The sequence below is a fragment of the Tympanuchus pallidicinctus genome, unplaced genomic scaffold, assembly GCF_026119805.1.
Source record: "Tympanuchus pallidicinctus isolate F22 unplaced genomic scaffold, pur_lepc_1.0 scaffold24, whole genome shotgun sequence".
NCBI lineage: Eukaryota > Metazoa > Chordata > Aves > Galliformes > Phasianidae > Tympanuchus > Tympanuchus pallidicinctus.
The window spans coordinates 6,546,842-6,562,493 of NW_026294741.1; the positions used below are offsets into that span (position 1 = coordinate 6,546,842).

Below are 15,652 nucleotides of genomic sequence, written 5' to 3' on the forward strand. Positions count from 1 at the left end.
AGCGCCTCCCGCGCGCTCCCGTCGAACTACGTTTCCCGGCGCGCCCCGGGCCGCGGTCACGTGGCGGCGGCGGGCGATGGAGGCGCCGCTCGGTGGGCACCGGGCGCTGTACAAGAGCCCCGCCGCGCCGCCATGGAAGGAGACGTACCGGCGGGTGAGCGGGGCGAGGCCCCAACCGCACCTCCCCTTCCCCGCTTCCCCTCCGCCCAGCTCTCTCCGCGTTCCTTCGCCCCGAGGCGCGGGATGAGAGCTCCCGGCCCTGACGCGGCGCCGCCGCTCCCCGCAGCGCTGCCTGGAGCGCCTGAGGAGCAGCCGGGAGCGGCTGCTGCACCGCTACCGCCGGGCCGGGCCGGGCCCCGGCGCGCTGCTGGTGCCGGAGGTGATGGAGTGGGAGTGGCAGAGCCTGCAGGCCGAACGCGACGCGCCGGGGGATCGCGGGCAGCGCGCGCTGCTGCAGGTCGGTGCGGGGCGGCGCGGCTCGGGGGAAGCGCCGGGGTTCGGGACGGGGATCGGTTCCGCTCCGTCGCCATTCTTCAGCCGTGCTTTGGAGCGGCGCCGTCCCCGAACCGGGCAAACCGCGAACGATTGAAGGCCGCTCCTCGGTGCTGCGCCTCTGTGTTACTGAGCAGAACGATGAGCTTAGGGATCTCCGTCCCGGCGGCAGCTCGGCCAGGTGAGCACGCGGCCACAACCGCAGCGCTGTGCTTTTCAGATGCCCGAGGATCCGGACGAGCTGGCGGTGCTGGATGAAATCCAGCAGGAGCTGATCCTGCAAGGTAACTTCTCAGTGCGTTTCCTGACTCTTGGAGCCATGCTGTTACTTGCTGGCCTCATCCTGCTGAGAGTGTAGCTCTGTTCCTATAAACCACACGATGTGGGGGAAACAACCTTTGTCTTTGCAGCCTCTCTGATGCACTGAAAGTGTTCTGAGAGTTTCAGGAGTTCAAGCAGCATCTGAAGCTCTATGAGGAGCTACGTGAGGCGGAGCTGCAGGAGCCCACATAAATAAACTCAGAACACTTCTGAATTGTTGGCTGGAAAGTGTTACAATCACCCCCCTGAGATTGCTGAAGGCTGTAGGAAAAAGTGGATTCATAGCAATGACTCATGAGCACAGAAATCTGATTCAAAGTAAAAAGCTCAGCAATACGGGGCTGCCCCAGCCTGCATCCCCACGGCAGCTCCACGTGTGCTTTAGCTTTGCCTAAGGTTGGTAACAGATGTGAGTTGTTTTGTTGCTCTGTTTGCTTTTTGTTGTCTTTTCTTTTTCCTCCAGAACAATTGGTTATAGAAGAATATGAGCGAAGTCTGCAGTTTGATGAAGAATGCCTCAATGCAATCCTCGATGGCTTGGATGCCAGCAACAAAATCATCTGCCCAGTGTGCAGAAAGTAAGAAAGCCCTCAGCACTGCAGTGGGATCCTCCACACTGCAGCAGTTTGGGTTTGGAAACAGGCAAAACAGCAGGCAAACAAAGGCAGTGGATTTCAACAAGATGGAAGAAGAGTGTTGTGAGGATGCTCACTGCGTGTCTTTTTTAGGAACCATCTGACTGTGAGGAGCCACTCAGTTTTTTGCCAGTGTGGGTTGGATGTCCCTGCCCAGGTGAGCTGTGCTGTGGGTGATGCACGGTGAGGTCCATGGCTGAAAGCTGCCTCTTACGAGTAAGATTTCTTCTTAACCCTTTTTTTTCCCACCAGGATATGACGGAAGAGAAGCTTCGGTCGCTTCTGGAAAACACTATAACAGAGCACAGTCACAGGTGCCTTCACAGTCCGGAGTTCACAGTTACCAGTGGAATGGAGGAGGAAGCCAGTCTTCTCATGACCTGTCTGGTGAGTCAGGTGTCAGATTCCTGCTTGGATCCACCTCTCAGTTACGTGGACAGAAGCCACGAATCCACTGATCCGAGGGGTTTGCATTACTGCTTCTCCACATGCCTTTTTGGAAGTGGTTTTAGTATGGCCACCAGTAACAAAACAGCTGAATTACACTGTACTGTCCCTGCTGGGTTATGGGATCTTTCAAAGTTCCTTCTGGCTCAAGCTAGTAAAACATGTGAACCTACTTGTGTGCACAGTGTTCTAATGGCTGCATGCTGGGAAGTTAGGAGCAGAGCATTTCAATCTTAAACATGAATATTCCTCTTTTATGTTACTACAGCTTGTCAGTTCAACTTAACCTTACCTTTTTAAGGTCTGTGACTTTTGGATGATTCTCCTGTAAGTTGCTTCAGCTGCTGCTTTTTCAGTGACTTCAAGACTAGAAACTCAACCTAGAGCTGCTATTGTCTTCTAATGTATATATTCTCATGTCTGCTGTGTCAGAAATACTTCAGGGCAGTGCTACTGCCTTAACCTGCACTTTTGATGGCACAGTCCATGTTTTATAATAAATATTTCATCCTTCATATCATCTTCAACAATGTATCACTGATTTCACAGCTTGCATTGGACTTGGTATTTAGCTTCTGGTCCCTGACAGTGTTTTTAAGGTATCGTTCTGTTCTAAAAACAGGTGCCTCCTTACAATCTCATCCACTACACTCAGGACTAGTAAGAAGTATTGAATCAATAGAGAGGCACCAAGTAGTCATGACCTATTCTGCCTCTTCTCATTGTTCTGCCCTTGGGTGCCTTCACGCTGAAGTACAGGCAGCTCTTTAATGCATGGCCACATGTTGTGCACTTCTCAAACACAGCAGGAGCACCTTCTGCTCTGCCACTGGGACTTATCAGACCTTGAGGCAACACACAGAGACAGCAGTTTGAGTAGAAGCCCCCAGCTGCTGCCCTGCCCTGCTTCTGACATTCAGCATCCACACAACTCGAATCATCCCGCAAGGAAAGCTCTCCAGCTGTGGAAGCACCTTCCTGTTTAAAACAACTCAGAGTCAGGCAACCATGATTTCAGTCATACCCCTGCTGCCACTACACCTTGTCCCAGAAATGCAATCACATACATCAGCATCACCTAGCCAGCAAAATTCCTCTGACAGCCACAGCGCTGCTGCTAGGAAGGCAAATTCAGTGTCTGAAGGAGCTACAGCAGCCCTGGAGAAAACTCTGGGTAACAGACCAGCTGCACAGCCAGATGCTTAACTTCTCAGGACACGCACAAATATCACTTTTTATGGCAACTGAGCAGCATGAAGAAAAAACGCTATTTTTGCAGGGAGTTGTTGAACAGATTTTATTTCTCACATTCATTCCTAACGGTACAAAATCCAGCAGGTCAGGTGAGGCAGACTTGAATGTCTGAGAACTTGATCTGGGCTGCAACATAACATAAATACAAATCCCAAAATACAAGTGAGGCTCCTCACTCTCCCATGATGCTCGCTTTCAAATTCAGTTACTCACTCTCTGTCTCTGTTGTACACTGTGGTACTGCTGGAGCACTGCTGTGTAATGCCCACACTCAACACTGGTTTCCTAGCCTACTGACATTTGACAAAGCTTTTAAGGTCTTCAAGGAATTTAATGTACTCCTGGTGCTCCAGTGCAGTGCTGAGCTCAATCAACTCATCAGCAAATGTGTTATCCACCCCTCGATCAGCCAGGAAATCCATTAAGTGGTCGTACAGAGCCTGCAAGCAAGGGACAGAAAACAGCCTTAGCAGAGCACAGCTGGGGATGTCTTGCTTCTGAGATGTCTGACTGTAGCTGGTCTCACTGTTTCCCATCCCATCAGGCCAAGCTGTGTCCTGGAGTTGATAAAAGGGACCATAGGAGCCCACACACACTGAGCTCTGCCTCCCCTCTGTGTAATGCCATGGGGTCATGAGGGCACGCTGTGTGGGCAGTATCTGGAAAGGGGAGTAGCTGGTGTCTCTGAGAGACTCGATCTTTCATTATCTGTACACCATTTTTTCTTGCTTCAAATCTTACTTTACTGCAATACATTTATGCCTGTGGGCTCCCCCTCTTGCTCCTCACAGGAACAGATTTGGCACTGCTTAGTGCAGTATGCCAATACCTGTCACACTGCCTCTGACAAGTAACAGTAAACAAATGCTTCGTTTTGGACTTCTGGAATAGGAGTAAAAAACATAAATCTTACAAATCTGAATTAGAAGCAGCACTGTGGGATATTCTAATACTCACTAAGCAGTCTAATATCAGTGCTTTCAAAGAGCAAAGCTTTAATCACACAATGCATGGTCCCCAGCTAAGAATGAACCTTTTGCAAGCCTGGCATTGAGAATACATGAGTGAATGCCAAGTTCTGGGATGGCAGTTTTTAGAGTCACCACTACAAAAACATAACTAGAAAACTTAGAAAGATACCTGCATGTGCTATCTGATAAGCAACAGAGCTTAAAAAGAAATAAAAACATATTTTGTCAAAGCATCTCTGCAGCATAATACAGCTGGAATTGCTTTCAGAGCGTCCATCCCAGGCTGAAACACAAAGGACAGGATCCATGCTAACTGAGGAGCGAGTGGAGAGCCAGGCAAGAAAAGGCAAAGCGCTCTGTGCAGCCCACAGCCGTGCCAGCAGCACTTACCCAGTCAAGAGAATCTGTATTGAGGGTGTAGTTGGTGTCCTTCCAATCTGATTCTCCAGTGGGCTGAAAGCTGACCTCCCTAATAGTGAAAATGTCACTTTCTTCCTCTCCCTCGTGGCCAACCTGAAACAGGAAATGAGACACAAGACATATTAGCTCTAATTACAGGGCACCATCAGCTCTTTCATCCCAAGCTGCAAATACAATGCTGCAGGCAAAACCTCAGGTACTTAACCCTTACTTAAAGCTGCTCTTCTGCCCTCCCAGCACCACCAGCAGACAGCAGTCATCTGCTACAGTTTGCAAAATAAACCACACAGATCAGCCTGTAGCTCTCAATTATATGTTCTCCCTCCTTTGTTTGGTTCTTAAATAAAGAAATCTCTGCCTCACTTTGCAACACCTCATAGCAGTGAGATTTGCAAGCTAGTGCAGCACTGCATGAAATGTGTTGTGTTTGGGTCATTCTTATGCTTGTCCCATGTCAGTTTGCCATGCTGGTCACACTGCTGTGCCTCTCTCCCTCCTCTACCACCACTCAACGAGCTGATCAGAAAGCCAGGTCAGGACATGAGCAGAAAGGAACACGATTACAAAGATAAAGATTCTGTGTTAGCAGAAAAGATAAAAGGAGACTGCATTTTCTGCACACTCATAGAACTATGGGACTACGAGCAGCAGTGGCACAGTTACACTGCAGCAGAAAGCAGGAAACACCCAGAGCTCACCTCATCCTCGGGGTAATGGCAATCAAGCACAAGGGTCTGCTTCGTATCGTCCTTAATGACTTCCACAACGAAGTTCGGAGTCGATGTGATATCGGGCTGAAGGAGAGAAGCACCCATCAGTGCTGAGGGCTGAGCAGGCGCGAGGCACCTGCACTGGGTGCTGGGGAAGGGTACATGGGGGGCTCCCACGGCCGCTCTCCCCCAGACCCAGCTGCTCCGCTGCCCTCCACGTGTTCCCACGCCCAAAAACCGACTGAGAGAGAAAAACAAAGCCTTTTTCCTTTGGGGAATCCCCTCGCCCTGCTCTGCTCCGTGCCCACCTCCTCCTGCTCGTCAGGTTTCTGCTCCTCCGGTGCTTCGTCGTCCACCGCGGGCGGGATGCTGTTGTTGATGTTGAACGTAACCGTTATCCTACAAAGGACAGGAAGAGTTAAGGCCGTCTGCGTTCGGAAAGCACCGCCCGCATCGCTCACGTTTGGAACTTTGGCGCTCACTTCTCCCCGGCGACTTTGCGCACCAGCCGGGCCTCGGTGCCGTGCACCTCCAGCTCCCAGCCGCCGGACACTTTGGGCAGCGCTTTGTGCTTCTGGATCTTCCGCTCCTCCTTGATTTCATCCGTCAGGAACTGCGCAAACGCTTTGTCCCCTGCGGCGGGAGAGAAGAGCTGAGCACGGCGACCGCCCTCCCCCCAGCCAACCCCACGTGCTGCGCGGGCCCGCCGCTCCCCCGTTCTCCCCCCGCTCACCCTCGGTGTGCAGCCCGCCGCAGCCGCAGGACACGGCGCCAGCAGAGCCCCGCCGCGGGCGGAGCAGCGCCGCCCGCCACCCGCCGCCATCGCTCCGCTGCCAGAGAGAGCGCGCCAAGGGCGGCGGCTGCAGGAGGGCGCGGGGCGGGAGGGACGAGAGCGGGCGGCGCGGGGGCAGCGCGGGGCGCAGCGAGGCGGCGACGCGTAGGGCTCGTGCGAGCAGCATGGCGAGACGGGGAGAGGCAGCTGACCCGGAAGTGCTCCGGTCGCTTCCGGCGCTCCGCCTCTCGCGCTGCGGCGAGGGTTCGAGCCCCACCTCCGGCCTGACCTTGTGGGGGAGCCGAGAAGCTTCGACAGGCGGCGGCGAAGGGGGGGTGGGGTGAAGGAAGGAAGGAAGGAAGGAAGGAAGGAAGGAAGGAAGGCAGGCAGGCAGTGAGAAGGGGAAGCAGCGCTGCGTGCCCCAACAGCGGGCGCTGCGTCACCGCAGGTGAAGCGGTGAACGTGATGTGTGAGCAAAGGACAGCTGAGGAGGCAATGGGCCGTGGCACCTCCCTTCTACAAATTGTACAAGAAAAGCAGTACTTTTTTTTTTTTTCTCTTTGTATGTAGAAATTTTTCTTTTTTTTCCCATCAATAAAACCTGCCCAGAATACAAACAATATCATCAAAAAATACCAAGTCTACTAGAAGAGCTCTCGTTTCCTCATAGACAAGCCTGTTACATCTCAGCAAACATTAAAGACTGGCACGAGACACCGGCGCCCCTTTCTGCCACCCCCTCCTCACGCGCATCCAGCACGTACTGTGATCCCCTTTTACAGAGAAACTGTTAAAAGGATGATTGTTCAAAGCCACGGAGACCCGTGAGGCCTGGCTCTCACAGAGAAGCCATTTTCCCCCAAGGTTTGTACCTGATGGGCAAGACAAAAGCCTGCGGTTCCTGTACACTCATTACAAAATAGCATACGGTCCTTCAGAGTGGGCCTTAGAGCCCTGCACCCGCTGGTCCCACAGCCCGGCTCAGTTCTTGGCTGCTCTGAGCTTCCTGCGGAAATAATCGGGCGCCGCGTCGTACAGCCAGTCTGCGTCCACCACGCACAGGTCCCGCATGTAGCACTTGTTGGTGTGCAGCAGCCCGTTGTAAACCACACAGGAGGGTTTGCAGTGGAAGAGCACAGAAGAGGGATGGATGGCCACCAACTGGTGGGAGTTCACAGTGCTGTAGGTGCCGTCCGGCTGCAGCTCGGCGGCGTTCATGAAGAGGCTGTGAGCCAGGCAGCGGCGGATGTTGGCGGTGTCGGAGCGGGAGGATTCCATGGGCAAGGATAGCTGGATGGCAGCCAGAGAGACAAAGCAGCTGGTCACATCTTACAGCACCCTGCAGCACGGGCACAGACATCCCTAACAACACATCTAACAAGGCCGGGCAGCACGGATCGCTTCCCAATCTTCCCTCTGATGGCTTCAATCCAAAAGACAGGGAGCCAGATCCTACAGGGCTAGCTGGCTGAAGCGCTACCCTAGCTCCACTTGCAGGCTCTAAGAGCCCTTCTTGTGTGAAGGATGAGACAGGCTGTGCCTGCTGCTCCACCTGGGTTGGCATCTGTGCCTTGCACGGAAGCAGCAGCCCTGGCAAGGCCTGCAGGCTCCTAAACCTCCAATGCTACTGAGCCCATCCTACCCACCTGCATGGGAACTGCTGAGTCACGGCCTGAACCTCTGACTGATCACCCGAGGCGAGCCATGAGTCAGCCAGAGGAGCACAGGTGAAGGCAATTCAGCTGTGCTGCCGGAAGACCTATTTAAGAGCTGGCTACCAGTAGGGAAGGATCTCTTCTGGAGATTGCCTCTTCTGGTGTTTTGTAGGTGAGCCCAGCTTAAGGGTAAGCTTTCCATTTATTCTCTTTTGTTATCATTGTCCACTCTGCCTAACTCTCTTGATTATATTGTGATTGTAACATCTTGATATCCATTGATTATACACCACCCCAAAAGCCCACCCTCCCTTCTCAGCAGCCTGGATGAGAGCTGGAGGCCACAGCAGCAGGCATGCTGTTTGTTATTTGTTCTCACTGTATAAACCTGCACTTGTCTGAAGGGTGGGCAGTCATTCTCACAGTGTTGAAGAACAAGTGTGTACGTGCACAATAGTGGGGAAACAGCTCCACTGTAATGGGCTTCTGAGAGCAGGCAAGATTACGTTATAATCCAGCTGGCCTGGACAACCACATTTTCTTGCTCCTAGGACATCATGCAAAAGAAATCAGCTTGGAGACAAACAGAAGAAATAGAGAAACGCAGTATGACAACAAGTTACCTTCACACAAATGTCCCTGAGCTGAGCTCTCACGTCTGACACGAGCATCATATTCCTGCCGTTGACAAAGTTCTCCTTGCACCATTCCTGCAGCAGAGGCATCAGGAGTTAAAGGAAATGCTCCTTCACCCAGGAAGCACAACTGTCTTTGGATGCCATGCAAAGAGGAATCCTCATAGACACAGTCTCTCTCAGAGAAAACTGCTAACTCATCTCCTTGTCAGACTGCTACCCCTGATTACTCCCCCTTCCCGCAGTGCCAAGAAACTGCCTGTTGTTCTCCTCCCACTCAGAGCTGCTCTGCAAGGTCACTGCCAGCTGCAAAACAGCACTGCGTATCCCACAGGCAGCAAAAACACATTACATGAGAATAACAGATGTTGCAAGAATGGGATACGCTAATCTACAAATCAACTGAAGGAATTCATAGAGGAGCACAAATAAAAAATCTGTTCTTAAATATGCTCGGTGTTTCTGTAGTGAATGGGACACGTCCAGGTGTTTAGCAGCAACTCCCAGCACCCCCTCACTTCCAGCTGTAACCAGTCAAGGAGGAGATGTGGTTCTGATCACAGAGCTGGTCTCACACAACTCTGGTAACCAGCTCCCTTCTGGGGAAACCTCTGGCACTGGAACAACTTCCTCTGCTGCCCATCTGTAAAGCACGAGCAACATCTCCGTTCTCACAGGTGCTTTGGAAGGATGCAGATGTCACTGCTGCAAGCCAGAAGAACTCACCAGCACAAACCCTGGAATCCTCAGAGCATCCTACCTTGTTGCCACTGACATTTTTGAAGGCTCTGTACACGTTGAGCAGGGTGAGGTGATCCCCCTCACTGGAGATAAATTTCTTCCTGACAGCCTGCACCTCGTCGCGCCGTGCCGGGGGGCTGTGCAGGACACTGTCCACTGATAACAGCGACACGATGGTCAGAATCTCCTCTGTGCAGTGGAACTTCGGGGACAGGAGGATGGTCTGGAAAGAACAACATTGATTTTTGGTTGATCAAATACACCCCAGGTGGGAAGGCCTCTCTGTTCACTGACAGCCAGGGAACTTTGCCAGGCACTGTTTAGAGCAATTTCACACACAATTGGGCTTAGGGACGACTGTAAGTCCTCCTGAGGAACCACTGAGCACCGTTCAGAGGCACTGCTGTGCTCTTTCTCGAGACCATTCACTTCAGATACAACACAAACATGGTGCCCAAAATTCACTACTGCATCAAACACATCCCCAAACTGTCAAACCATGCTACAGACAATCCCAGAAATAGCAAGGGAATCGACCCTGTTTCAGCTTCAGATGTGCCAGAGGAAACAAAGCAGCTTTTAAACATCTCCTTTAAATGAACAAATGATGGGCAAAGCAGCACAGCTGCTGTAAAAAAGCTGTGCTTCATTAATGTACTGCAGATACAGTGGTACAGCTGCAGTCACCCCAAATTCCAGACCTTTTTAGGCATTTGAAAGAGAAATGCCAACGGTGCTGGGAAAAGTAGGTGAAATAAAAGCAGTTCTGCAGTTCTTACTTTGGAGAACTTTGGTTCCAATGGGAAGGCTGCCATCTTCCTTCCCAGGGGAGTCAGGACAAGCTGATCTTCCTTTCGCTCCACAGCCCCCAGCAGGTCCAGCTGCTCAATGGCTGCTTGAATAGCATCTGTCAGAACAAGAAAGTTTGGGCTGTGACAGACACGAAGCGAAAGGACCAGCAGCAAACATCACTACTCTTTCCCCAGCCCAGAGGGGGACAACCATCTTTTCCAATTTACATAGCAAGAAAACAAGCAAAACTAAAGCTGCCATCTCTAGCTTTGAGCAGAAGTCATGCGAGATTCTCTATGGCTTTCTGTGGCATTGCTCTTCATGAGCAACAAGTGCTCACTGCTCTGTTTGGAAGCTGTGCTCTCCAGCTTTCTGTTGTAACCACGACTGCTCTGATGAGCAGTGAGTGAACCTGAGACTTTGGGACCACCAGCAGATGCAGCAGGGAGAGATTGCTCCCTTCTCACAGCCCTCACTTTCCATGCTTCTCAGGCTGCCCTGAAGACATTATTTTTAAGCTATTTTCTTTAAGTACTCATTTTTCCATTTATTTTTCCCCCAGGACTGCTTATGTGAGCACTTACCAGGAGATGGTTTGGACATGAAGTCAAAGGTGAGTATGTTGGGAATTCTCAGGGCCAAGAGCTGAAGCAGCACACTGGCCAAGTTACACCTGCGTAGGCAGAAAAAAACAACTGAAATTACCTCATCTTATAGGCAGATAACAGCATAAAAAAAACCCAAAACAACCTAAAAGCATGAAGAAAGTGAACAGAGTTCTCAGATCTGTGCTCTAACTTGAAAGAAACAATTCCAGGGCTGCAGACCAGTCCAATGACAGCTGGTGAAACCTGACTTCCTGAACAGTCAGACCCTACCTCCAGTTTTGCTGGACCCTGAAGCCTCTCTTAAAGCCAAGCACCCACCCTACAGATGGACTCTCAAGTATTTTACCAAGTGCCCCAATGGACAACGTGCAGATGACTCTGGGGGAGCCAGCAGGAGTGGCAAACCCTGTATTACCCTTCCCTGTGGGAAAGGTAATAATAGACTGCTAGTTCAGACTGAAAGGAAAAACTCCCTGGCCAGACCTCTCAATTCTTTGATATTAATCATTTCACCATCACGTGCTCTCACCTCTGTATTTCAGGTACTGTCATTTTGTCAAACTTCTCAAACTCATCCTCAGTGTAGAGCCGGTAGCAGATCCCACTGTCCTCTCGCCCTGCTCTCCCTGTCCGTTGCCAAGCCTGGGCCTTTGACACTCGCTGGACTGCCAACACTTCCAGACCAATTTCTGAGTATGGAAAAGCATCATTTCTGTCACTGGTTGCATAATGCAGGACCTTGGAAAACATTAGCTCATTAACAAAAAATCCCAGGAGCTTCCTGTCCAACTACTGTACGCATCAGAAACCTGGGATGTTAACTGAGGCAGCACAAAGTGTGTTTTACATCAGCTGCCAATGGGACGTATTGCTTCAAAAAACCCAAACTTCTACAACAGCATTTCCGTTGTGCCTCAGGGTTCCTCACCAGGGTTGTACTTCTTTGCTTTGACCATGCCTGTGTCCACAACAAACTTTATACCCGAAATGGTGATGGAGGTTTCTGCGATGTTGGTGGAGAGGATCACTTTGCGGCAGCCCTAAGAGGAAGAGCAAACTGGAGCAGTCAAAAGCCACCTCAGATCAGCTGCAGTAGAGAAATGCCACTGATTTCAGCCAGCACGGGTCAAGCCTTCATACTACTAGTGTGCTACAATCTATGTTTGCTATAGCAGATCTTGTAAATGAAGATCATCCCTAGCTCCTCATCAGATCCTGAAACGTGTGCCTATGCTGTTGTAACAAAATACACCACCCAGCAGAACAGTTATCAGGGCATCTTTAAACCACTTTGGTTCCATTTCTATCACAAGTGCAAGAGCCAAATTCCTGTTTATCTGCTGATACGGGGGTCCCAGGCAATTGGCACAATTTCCTTTTCTTATGGCCCTGCTAAACATATCCAGGTGCTTGGCTTCCTTAGCATTTGGCGAGCCTGCCATCTTCCTTTCTGTGCTACTGACACAGTCATACAAAACGAGGCACATTTCAATCACTCTGCCCTTTTTCCCTCTCCCTCATCTTTCCTTCTTTTCATGATCCCAGATAACTTATCCTATGGCTCGTAACTCCATCAAAGCTGCAGCATCTTGTATCACTCTGGAATCATTCCACCTGAAGTCAGTGGAGACAATTCAGACCATCAGTACAGACTGTTTTAAGACCCGAAATTCTATGGTTTTTTTCCCAAGCTCTCACACAAGCAAACAGACAAACTTGTTCTGATTGTCCACCACATTCTCTCACCTTGGGGGCAGCCTGAAAGACTCGGAGTTGTTGAGAGTAGGGCAGAGAAGCATAAAGAGGCATCACTGTCATCTGCGGGCAGCCATCAGGGAGGTGCTTGGCAATGTCTCGACAGGTTTTGGTCATGGCTTCAATCTCTTCCTGACCAGTCAGAAACACGAGGATGTCCTGAGAAGAGGGTGCTTCCTGGAGCCAGAGGGAAAAGCACGTGAGAAGTTACAATAGACTGGACATGGAGAGAGAGCTGAGCTTGTGATATCAGCAAATCTTCCAACATGTTGTCCTGTTAGCAAGTCAGCAAAGCATGTAAGACAGAAAAGACACATTCTGTGCAAGGTGGAACAGCCCTAAGATTCCGATGGATTCGCCATTGGTGAAGGGTAAACAGCATTTTACAGTGTTGGGTCTTAACGAGGATGAAGAAATCACTCAAATTCACATATCTGTCCAAAACATGCAGGGAGAGGGCCAGCAAGCTCCCAGACACGAGTCAGTAAACACAAAAAAACTCAGGTGAGACAAACATTTCTGTACGAATTAACACCAGAGAGCTTTGCATAGCAGTCTTTTTTCAACTCCAGCCTTGACACAGAAGCATTGTAATTCTACCAACAACAGCATCTACAAAGCATTAGGTGCAGAATAATAAGCACTTTAATTAAATTATTTAACTGTCCTTCAGTTCTGCATTCAAACATCTAATCCCATCTCACTGTTATTTGAACAGACTCCTACTCACAAACCTAGCATACTTTGCAGTTACCCACTTTTCCCAGAGGAAGCAGCAAGCACTTCAGGGACACCTGTGATTCAGGGGTCAAACCATCTCCAGGCCAGATGGGCTCAGAGCCTTTGCCACAGCAACCTGAGCCCCCCAGCTGACAATCTGTGGCACCAGGGAGGTGCAGACATGAGATGACCATACCTGGTGGATCTGGAAGACTGACACCAGTGCTGCTTGGAGGTAATCGCTCTGAGGCTGTTTGGTGTAGAAGACCTGAATGGGATGTTGCCTGCCTTCTAAATAGAGAACAGGAGCTCCATTGAAGTACTGGGAGAACTGATCAACATCCATCGTAGCTGACATGACGATCACCTACAGTGTGAACATAAAATGGGTGAGCACAGCAGTTCACACCCAGCAGGAGACTCATGGCCAGGACTAACCCATAGCCAGCTTCCTGAGGCTGCAGTACAGATTCAGAGCAGCAAAGAGCACACAGACTTTGAGACAGGATGATTTTTGCTTGTATAATACCAGAGCCGATAGCTTTAACAAGTGTGATGTGCTGGTATGAGAAAATGAGCAAGAAGGCACAGTAAAACTCTCTTCTGACATTTAACAGAGCTGAGCACACAAAGTAAGGTTGCACAACAGCCTGTTGAACAGACTGCACCAGGATCATACCAGTGCAGTCTGGTATGGCATCATACTTCCTACATGCCTTCCTCATCAAAACCAAGGTGCATTCATGCAGTTTATCATGTACTTGCACACTCCAAATCATGATCTGACACATACGTGCAAAGTCTTCCCCCAGTACGAGCCTTTCATACAGCTTCAATAACAGAGAGAAAGCTCCTGTCTCCAAGGCGAGTGCCAGACTCTCAGCAACACACTGTAATTTGGCCACTCTGAACTATTCAGATTTAAAGGGATTTTTCAGGAAAGGAAAATATGTAAAGCTAACATTTGAAACACAATGTAAACTCCAGGTGTTGCTCATAAGGCACAGAGTCCAAGCCCCATCTCTGCCATCCTAGCTGAACATACCTTGAGGGGCAGTTTGCCCAATTCTTTTCGTTTCTTTTGTGCAGCCTTCACCACTCCAAAGAGCACATCAGTATGGATTGTCCTCTCATGGGCTTCATCCAGGATGACAACGCTGTACTTCCGCAATATAGGATCCCCAATGGCTTCACGAAGCAGCATGCCATCCGTCAAGAACTTTATTCTAGTTTCATCAGATGTGAGGTCATCGAAGCGCACCGTGTAGCCAACCTAAGGGAGCAATCGTTACAGAGAATTTACATTTCTCACTGGTGCTGTACCACGAAGCAGAACTGCACAGTGCCACATATCAGCCAGACCAACGTCACACCGAAAGGAAGCTCCCAGCACTGTAGCCCATTAGATTTTTCTCAGCTGAAAGCTCATCAGAAACACTACAGGTTTCCTCTCTTTTAGCCGGCATTAGAAATTACTGCATGCTCTCTGAACGGTTTTATTTACGCAAAATCCTTTTCCTCCACTTGTCTCCCACAGGTTCACAGACTAGCAAAGATTCAGCACTTTGCTCTCCTTGACTTCTGATACAGGGAAGAAAAGAAGCGAGGGCTTTTTTTTGTCTGTTTTATTCATTAACCAGTATTTATCCAAATAAGAGAACACAGACAATCACCAAGTAAAGAACTACAAACATGGGTTCCCCTGAGCCACAAAAATAGCTAAAAACCATTTTTCCCATTCAAGCATATTACAGAGGACTGCCTACCACCCTTACAACTCTTAACATTTTTACCCTATCCATTCAATGAATGACACTGCAGTACTAAAACAGCTCCCTAAAGACCATCGGAAGGCACCTACCAGTTTCCCCAGCTCCGTCCTCTTCTCATCTGAGACTCTGGTAGCTAAGGAGATTGCTGCTACTCTGCGAGGCTGTGTCACAGCAACGATGCCCTGGCGGCCAATTCCTGCTTCGTAGAGATACTGAGGGATCTGAGTGGTCTTTCCTGAGCCCGTTTCTCCTGAAGAACATCAAGGGAATAGAATCAGAATTGCAGGGGCTGGAAGGGACCTCCGGGGATCACGAGGTCCAACCCCTTGCTGAAGCCAGGCCCCTCAGTGGTTCATTGTATGGGAGATGCTCCAGGCCCCGATCACCCCTGCAGCCCAGTGCTGGACTCTCTAGGAGTCCCCTTTTTTGAACCGAGGAGCTCAGAACTGGACAGAGATCTGGGAAAACAGAGCTTTCCCATCTAGAGCACCTTCAAACAAAAGGTTCCAACTCATTCTCACGGCAGTTCCGCAGGGCCGGCACCTCACCTCACCTCCCGCCGCGTTACCTCAGTCACCTCAGCGCCGCCCACCCCCGCCCCGGCCGCTCACCGATGAGCACGGCGCATTCCAGGCCCCGCAGCTGGCTGAGCAGAGGCCCCCGCGCCTGGAAGATGGGCAGCTCGCGGCGCTGCGAGGCGGCGGGCGGCAGCGGGGGCCGGCGTGGAACGGCGGGCGAGCCGGGCAGCATGGCGGGACCGCACCGTCAGCCGCTCGGCCGGAGGCGCGACGCCGCCATCTTGTGGTGTTCGCCTTCGCGCTGCGCGCTGGGAGAGGGTGAGGGCGGGCTGGGGGCGGGCTGATCCTTCACGCCCTCACAGCCCTCCTGAGCAGCGCCGCGGCTCCTGAACACGGGACGAAATGGTGGATTTCATCAGTTCCGCTATCCGGGA

General features: G+C 50.8%; 3 protein-coding genes across 3 annotated transcripts; 1 reads left to right on the forward strand and 2 right to left on the reverse strand.

Moving 5' to 3' along the window:
• The first annotated feature begins 14 nt into the window (after positions 1–14).
• RPAIN (RPA interacting protein) lies at positions 15–2,410 on the forward strand. The gene is made up of 7 exons (XM_052689286.1): positions 15–154; positions 287–457; positions 713–776; positions 1,277–1,391; positions 1,542–1,605; positions 1,701–1,835; positions 2,197–2,410. The coding sequence occupies exons 1-7, from the start codon at positions 77–79 to the stop codon at positions 2,224–2,226; spliced, it is 657 nt and encodes a 218-aa protein (XP_052545246.1). The 5' UTR covers positions 15–76; the 3' UTR covers positions 2,227–2,410.
• Positions 2,411–3,165: 755 nt separating this feature from the next.
• On the reverse strand, positions 3,166–6,352 carry C1QBP (complement C1q binding protein; the record flags this gene model as incomplete). The annotated part of the gene is given in 7 exon segments (XM_052689262.1): positions 3,166–3,589; positions 4,511–4,633; positions 5,239–5,334; positions 5,559–5,649; positions 5,733–5,883; positions 5,984–6,316; positions 6,319–6,352. Coding segments are annotated over 7 exon segments (978 nt in total), but the record flags the coding sequence as incomplete, so codon positions are not given.
• Positions 6,353–6,555: 203 nt separating this feature from the next.
• DHX33 (DEAH-box helicase 33) lies at positions 6,556–15,496 on the reverse strand. Its single transcript, XM_052688998.1, has 12 exons — positions 15,312–15,496; positions 14,790–14,950; positions 13,974–14,201; positions 13,125–13,295; positions 12,200–12,385; positions 11,382–11,493; positions 10,983–11,142; positions 10,430–10,518; positions 9,833–9,960; positions 9,073–9,276; positions 8,301–8,387; positions 6,556–7,312 (listed from the first exon to the last, which is right to left on the reverse strand). The coding sequence occupies exons 1-12, from the start codon at positions 15,448–15,450 to the stop codon at positions 7,004–7,006; spliced, it is 1,974 nt and encodes a 657-aa protein (XP_052544958.1). The 5' UTR covers positions 15,451–15,496; the 3' UTR covers positions 6,556–7,003.
• Positions 15,497–15,652: the final 156 nt, after the last annotated feature.

Excerpts from the sequence above, each read along its gene's own strand:
- RPAIN (XM_052689286.1), top strand. The coding sequence starts at position 77 with ATGGAGGCGCCGCTCGGTGGGCACCGGGCGCTGTACAAGAGCCCCGCC. Across the intron at positions 155-286 it reads GGAAGGAGACGTACCGGCGG|CGCTGCCTGGAGCGCCTGAG; the intron begins GTGAGCGGGGCG and ends CGCTCCCCGCAG. Across the intron at positions 1,606-1,700 it reads GGTTGGATGTCCCTGCCCAG|GATATGACGGAAGAGAAGCT; the intron begins GTGAGCTGTGCT and ends TTTTCCCACCAG.
- DHX33 (XM_052688998.1), bottom strand. The coding sequence starts at position 15,450 with ATGCTGCCCGGCTCGCCCGCCGTTCCACGCCGGCCCCCGCTGCCGCCC. Across the intron at positions 14,202-14,789 it reads GGACGGAGCTGGGGAAACTG|GTTGGCTACACGGTGCGCTT; the intron begins GTAGGTGCCTTC and ends TTGCTCCCTTAG. Across the intron at positions 7,313-8,300 it reads TCAGGGACATTTGTGTGAAG|CTATCCTTGCCCATGGAATC; the intron begins GTAACTTGTTGT and ends GCTGCCATCCAG.